Source organism: Eucalyptus grandis, chromosome 2, assembly GCF_016545825.1.
Source record: "Eucalyptus grandis isolate ANBG69807.140 chromosome 2, ASM1654582v1, whole genome shotgun sequence".
Taxonomy (NCBI): domain Eukaryota; kingdom Viridiplantae; phylum Streptophyta; class Magnoliopsida; order Myrtales; family Myrtaceae; genus Eucalyptus; species Eucalyptus grandis.
The window spans coordinates 4,387,599-4,394,559 of NC_052613.1; the positions used below are offsets into that span (position 1 = coordinate 4,387,599).

Sequence of the window (6,961 nt, forward strand, 5' to 3'; positions counted from 1 at the left end):
AAGTGATCCGTTTTTCTTCGAATGTGTCACTTAAGTGTACTTTATAACTTTTGGCACTTAAGTATTCATTTGTGCCAACTTTTGACATTTAAAGCGTTCTTTTGCCTAAGTACGTGTTACACAAGTCTTTATAGTTAATATTGATGGTTTTATCAGGAAAAAAATTGGAGAAGCTTGTTTTATAGCCACTTGAAATTCAAGGGTTGAGATGAATGGGAAGAATTCCCTAAATATTTTGCCATTTAGAAAATTGGAGAAGCTTGTTTTCGCCATTTAGGTGAATGGGAAGAATTCCCATAAATTGCTATAATATTCGATTTAGATTAGAATTCAAACAACATTTATATGTAAAAGTTGATCTCATTGAATTCATTCCACTAACAATTTGGTGAGATTTTCGCACAAGTCGTGATGATGTCAAATTTACGAAAATCAAGAGAGACGCATCATCGCCGAGCTAGAACAATGCCAGCTTCTTCTTAAGATAAAGACACTCCCTACCACGCATCAACTCCGAGGGCTTTCGTATGCGAGTCCCCTCGTTATATTGCGTATTTAATGGCAAAGCCAAAATGCAATGAATTTTAGAATCATGATCGATTCCCTCCACAGGTGGAATGGGCAAACCTTATTACCCTATGACAAAACGTTCTATTGGAGTTATCAAACTTCTATGTATCAAATTACCAATTGGTTTGGAGTTACTCATTAGCATTTTTCTCTCGACAAGATTATTAACTGCTTTCTAGCCGTCCACGGCCGTCAGCAAGTAGAGCTCAATAATCTGGAGGTGGCGGCCATGGTTGAGCTTGAAGCAACTGAAAGCGGCCATGGCTATCGGCATCAAGGCCACGACTCGGCTAGATTTGGAGGCTCAGCCTCCGGCGCGGTGGTGTTCAAGGGTGGCAAGCAGCTAGCGCATTGAATGGCATATCAAAGGATGGGAAAGAGGAGATAGGAAGAATATTAAGGCATGTAAAGAAGCGGTGCATGTTTCGAAGGAGAGTAGAATTATCTCAAACAAAAGGGGAGAAAAAAGGGGGCAGGAAATTAACTAGCCAGGAGATGCATTACAATAAAGAAGAGCATAGCAAAATAAACATGCAGCACTGAACATCAACACAAGTCATTAAAGAATATAAATTCTAATGACTGATTGAACTGGAGAGATACAAGCTATGAGGTTGAATTTCTCAACCTTTACACATCTTTAAACATCCTCCGATTTCGGACAGTATTTATTTGCCAGCGAATCGAAGGATGGGGAAAAGAAAAGGGAGCAAAATTAGCAGGACGAGAAACGAAAAACGAAGAATACAAGCTGAAATTTCTCTTAAATATATAATCCCCCATATTAAAGGGCCAACTATAGATTAACAAAATCACAAATATTGATTTGTTGACTATTATTGGACTTTAGAATTTGACTGTTAAGGGTTTCTTCACCGGTGAGAAGAATAATCTAAATCTCTCTGTACTGTGTACTGTGTATGGCATTGAATCATATCCTAAACACTTCAACCTTGAGAGAATGCTCAGGCCCTCTTAATGGAAGTCCTGCCAATTTGCTTCAAATCGAACTTCATAATACTTTCCTTCTCTTTTTGGTCTTTTACCTTGAATTGGAGCCAGAAGAATACCAGAGTTTCTTTTGGCATATCAGTAGTTTCTCTTTCTGGACTCTGTCTTCAGTGTCTTCTTTGCGGCAACTCCATCTCATTCCCTTCGCTAGTGTCGCAATACCATCCACGAAGTAGCTGGATTCCCGGATGATCGCATACCCCTCCGGACGCAGGATCCGATCCATCTCCAGAAGGACGTACTTCATCTCACATCTGCAAATGTATGCGGTGTAAGTGCATGAAATACAAACGGTGCTCATCAGCTCTCTACATAGCTTTGGCAGCAGGAGCTATGTCATCTTGAGTTAAATGTCACAACGTTCGACTGACTCTCAAGACTGTGAAATGACAAGATCCTACAGATCACTTGTTCATCATATTTTGCAGGCCATTTTAAATGTTGATAGATTAAATTGTTGTAGTTATAGCCAATCAGCCTGGTCAAGCAAATGAACAACAAAAACTTACTAATTTCCGACAGAGGGCATACCTGTGGCTTTCTGCAGTAAAAAGACCATCAAGGTGAAGAAGATCATAGGTTCGAGGGTATGTCGAAAAGGCTTCACACCTGTCAAATAAAACACAAAACTGATTAACGTTTGAAAGCTAATATGCGATTTAAGTATGGGTTGCAAAGAACGTCTCAGCTTCATAACATACCAGTCGTGGTAAGCTCCAATTAGCCCTCGATCATAAACCACAGCAAGTGTGTTTGCTGAATATGATGAGACCACATTCATGACCCACAATGGATCATCAGTCAGAGCAGCCGCAAAACCTCCATAGCCAGCATTCATGTCCATGACATTTCTTACCTTGTCGGTGCCAATAGCTGGAAGCAACTTCTTGTAATGCTTTACCCCCACCTTCCATTTGCTATCATCATGTTTGAAACTACTGCTCATTCCATGAACGTCTGAAACACGTTCTGGTGCAGCCTGTAACCTCTCAGGCCATTTAGGTAACGATCCCAAAGCTGACTTCTTTAGCTTCGGGTTCGGGACCACGACACAACTTCGAAGTGGAGTGTACCAAGCCGCATCAGGCTCAAGGCTGTCATCACATTTTGGTGGGTATGCATCTGGATCAGCAAGCTTATCGTAGCAACTGTTGTCTGAAGCTTTCTGCCACACGGCAATGTCGTCCTTTTTGCTGTACAATTTGAAGCACATCGAAGACAGCAAATCCTGCAATTTCTCGTAATCTGATTTCTGCTCTTCCACTGTCGTGTTCCATCCTCTCCACCTGTGTTCATAGTTGACAGGGGGACCAGACAGGACCCAGAATCCTCCAGGACGTAGTATCCGGTGCACTTCTAGGAGGTAAATTCCACCTGAAAGTTCTCATGATGGTGAGAAATGCAGTGACAATGAACACAATGAGTTAAAGGATGCTTGGCATCTGGATATGAAGTTTTCAAGCTTGCAGTCCAAAGTTGGGTTTAGCGATGTCAGCTAGCAATCGCACTTCCTAACAATTCCACTGATTCTATGGCCAAGGCTCAACAAAAGGGGAAGTACTCTCAAGCTATACATTCTGAAATACAATCTAAGATATGGAGTTTACCAAATTCTGTCCATGGAATAAGGCATCTCGAGCAATGAGCCATATCAAATGAGTTTGAAGGGAAAGGAAGACGTTGAGTAGATATGATGCCAAGTATAGCTGGAATTCCACGTTCCAGTGCAAACTGGACTTGAGCTTCATGATTATCTCTCGGCGCAAGAGAAACGGTAAGAATGCCACGATCTAACAGATCACCTCCCCAGCTTGCAACCTAGGAAGCACAACCATATATATTAAGATAAACAGAACGAGAATGTAAGTCTACCATTTGTATAATCAAGGACACAAATCTCTGAGGAACCACTATTTAGGTAATCATTTCTCTTATGGTGCAGAATTGAATGATTATTGCACTCAAATAGTCAATGAGGGACTAATGATCCATCAATGAACAACTTATTCCACTTTGAAACAAGAAAAAACAGTGCAGACTTACCCCACACCCAGTATCTATGGCAGTTCGGATGGTCCCGTCCGTCATTTCGGGGATCAGATCTTGCATCAAGTCAACGTATGCACTGACCCCCCTCGGGAACATAGTACCCCCGCCAGGAAAAAAGAACTTGTCCCCTTGTTTCCTCAACCAGTTCTGGTTGGATTTTTGCTTGTTGATCCAGTCGTATGGTACATTTCTTCAGCCATATCCAGAGAGGAAAATTAGACAATGCAGATTCTCATTTGGACCAAATTATTTCCTTCCCTAATCATAGAATGGAAAATCGCAGTACCTGTACCAACACACATCTCTGCTCTTCGGCCATCTGATGGGGGGCTTGTAACCATCTGGTGGTGGAACCAAACACTCCTTCCTTTCAAAAATTGGAGGGCAGTGGCGTTCCATGAAAGTAAGGCGATGAGTGCCGTACTTCTTCCACCTCTGCAATATATATATATATATATCATAAGCTATCAATTTGACGAGAAGACAATGCGACAAAATGTCACCATGATCCAAAGACTAATCGATACCCTTGGATCGGTGCACGGAGTATAATCTTGGTAGTCACTGCTGCATTCAGGGAACGAAACAGATTTAATCTGTAGAGGGGAAGCTAATGACCCCTTAGGAGATGCATCTGACTTCGCAACATCTTGGACTTCAACGGACTCGAACCTGTCCTTCCCAGAGCAAAAAATTCCCCCTAAATAAAAGGAAAGACCACATAGCACAACGAGCAAAATCGTCAAGGGAACGACCCTGGTCTTCTTGTCCGATGGCGTCCATGGTTTCCCATCCTTATCCTTGTACTTCATGGCCACAGACGTCTAAAAATTACCTGCACAAATGCAAACATTACTTGCATGCCAAGTAGGTCTTTTTTATTCAAACAGAATCTCAGTTCCAATGCTTCATCCCAAACTATACTGAATGCACTTTCTTCTATATAAGCTCAGTCTTAGTTCCCAAGTACGAGCTTCAGGCCAAATAGATCCAGCTTCTTAACTAAATGTTACTGCTTGAAACTTGAATACGGCCGGCATAAATTCGACTATTATCGAAATTTCATTTTCGAATAACTTACCATCAGAAAACTAGATATTGAACAGTACAAGAACTAGTTTAAGTTGCCAAAATTACAGTGCAGAGGATTGGAAGCCAGAAATTTGCTGGCAGACATTTTAGACACTGCGCAATCACTAATCCAATGTGGGCAAAAGTTACAAGCTTGCATCATCCAGCCAGAGAAAAGAACATCAACAAACCCAGAGAAAAACGCGTATTTCACTGCAGATCTCACAGTTAACATCATCGATCACTCAACACACCGCAAAAAGAAAGAAAGTAGAAAAGGACTGTGCTTGCAAGATCTGAGAGCACCATCTAACAAGAGATGTCGTTACTTTCCATGTCAGTACCTTTACGTCTCTATCAACATTCTCTTTTGGCTCTCTTTTCACACCTACCATGTAAAGCAAAAGAGAGATGGGAATATGGAAATTTGCTATGCAACTCATTCATTGCTTGAAACTCAAGATAAGTTCGATGCCATCAGGCAACTCCAATAGTCTTTTGTCGACTACCTAGTTCATTATCGCCCTGAACATCAGTGGCCAAATGACCCATCAATCAAGGCAAGAAAAGCAAACGCATGGAAAAAAAGGCGCACATAATTCCAAGCCGTCCCCATCAAACACGCCCCGGAATTCAACGAAGCTTCAGCGTGAAGACGAGAAATTAGCGGAGGAGAACTATAAACGAACATAAAGGAAAGAAAAACAAGAACATAAAAAAAAAAAAAAAAAAAAAAAGTAAAAATCAAGAAATGAGATGCAATCCAAGGCCAATGTACCGCGAGCTAATTCGGGCTACACGTGAATTCGACAATGTCTTCCCAGTTTGCTAATATTCGGAGGGACAATGTGTCCTGACGATGACAAGCTATATGCTAAGCCCTCGGGCAAATCTGAATTCTTTGGATGTTCTTGGGATCAGATCCGACAGTCAACCGGCACGCGAACGGGATTGCGAGGGACGCGGGAACCATGTCGAGGGGGAAATCACGTAACCGCAAAGCGGCAGGGCGCGACGCAGGAAGCACGGCGGAAAAAGAGAGTGCAGAACAGAACAGAACAAGACGATGTAGTCGGATAAACGAACGAAAGAGAGGGAGAATGAGATCGCACCTCCCGCCGAATCCTCTTCCCGTATCGGGCCGGTAAAATTCCCAAGATCTCGCAACGGACGTTAGTCGGAAGAGAGAAAGAAGAAGAAGAAGCAGAGCAGCTAAGGAAGAAGACGAAGGACGTGCATGAAAATGAAAATGGAATGGAACGGAACTGATCTCTCTCCCTCCCTCTCTCCCTCTCTCCCTCTCACTCACTGGCTCTCTCTATACGGTCGACCTTAGAGCTAAAAAAAATGCTTAAATAAACTCCATCTCGCCATGTCTCTTTTCGCTTAGCTGTCTCCCTCTGTGTCTCTGCAACAGTTGAGGGTGGGTGGGTAAGTTCCTGTGGAAATCCAGGGATCCGACGTTATAACGGGGACGACCCTCCTCCACTCCTCCCCATTCAATTCCGCAGCCGACACCGGTTCGCGTTTCGCATTTGTCTCTCTCTGCCCCCAGCCAATCCGCGGCCGCCGCGTAAGGGGGCCCTGAATTAATTGATTTTCTTGTTTATTTATACGTTCGCCATTGCATATTGAGCAGCATCTCATTTACGGCGCAAAATATACTTTGGACTCTAGAAATTCAACGGGGGATGGCGAAGTTTGGCACCGATAATCGTGCATCTTCTCTCCCTTTTCTCCACTGTCGAATTTGCATATTACGGTATTCTGGATAATTCAATTGGAGCTGTCGTTGACCTGGAGTAATTAGCATTTAAAAAAGGAAAATACGGTGTGGTATATATGTGGTTTGATGGAGTCAAAGCGGATGAAATGGTCGTAACTCTCGTTCCGATTCTCTGGGGGTACTTTCAGATCTTGAAATCTCCATTCGATGGAACGAGATCTCCTTTTTTTTTCAAGTTTTGGAATTTGCCATTCATAACGAATTTAGAGATATCATCACTTATTTATTTATGAATTTTGGTAGTAACAAAATTTTCAATAGGCATGCGGCCCTTCCGGTAAAGGGCTTCGGGGGTGGGGCCGGAAAGTACTAGGTTTGGAGTTCAATCTACCGTACCAAATGCACTATTAATGTAGTTGCACCGTCCCCATCAATTTTATTATCGTCCGATCCATCAAAATTTGCAGATACATAAGAGGTATTATTCCATAATCAAGCAATTTTGGACATCGTTTGGGTTTGTTATTGTCTTAG

The 6,961-nt window shown here is 42.4% G+C and overlaps 1 protein-coding gene across 4 annotated transcripts; it reads right to left on the reverse strand.

Moving 5' to 3' along the window:
* Positions 1-1,110: 1,110 nt before the first annotated feature.
* Positions 1,111-6,140, reverse strand: LOC104442351 (probable methyltransferase PMT21). Of its 4 annotated transcripts, none has more exons than XM_010055753.3 (8): positions 5,814-6,140; positions 4,158-4,465; positions 3,917-4,065; positions 3,625-3,820; positions 3,189-3,399; positions 2,283-2,955; positions 2,113-2,190; positions 1,111-1,835 (listed from the first exon to the last, which is right to left on the reverse strand). In XM_010055753.3, the coding sequence occupies exons 2-8, from the start codon at positions 4,440-4,442 to the stop codon at positions 1,613-1,615; spliced, it is 1,815 nt and encodes a 604-aa protein (XP_010054055.2). In that variant the 5' UTR covers positions 4,443-4,465; positions 5,814-6,140; the 3' UTR covers positions 1,111-1,612. The 4 variants fall into 4 exon arrangements, with proteins under 4 accessions (XP_010054055.2, XP_039163290.1, XP_039163289.1 ...); XM_039307356.1 differs by lacking the exon at positions 5,814-6,140 and adding an exon at positions 5,046-5,224; XM_039307355.1 differs by lacking the exon at positions 5,814-6,140 and adding an exon at positions 4,768-5,008.
* Between the last annotated feature and the right edge of the window lie 821 nt (positions 6,141-6,961).

Excerpts from the sequence above, each read along its gene's own strand:
- LOC104442351 (XM_010055753.3), bottom strand. The coding sequence starts at position 4,442 with ATGAAGTACAAGGATAAGGATGGGAAACCATGGACGCCATCGGACAAG. Across the intron at positions 3,400-3,624 it reads CCATAGATACTGGGTGTGGG|GTTGCAAGCTGGGGAGGTGA; the intron begins GTAAGTCTGCAC and ends TGTGCTTCCTAG. Across the intron at positions 1,836-2,112 it reads TTTACTGCAGAAAGCCACAG|ATGTGAGATGAAGTACGTCC; the intron begins GTATGCCCTCTG and ends ATACATTTGCAG.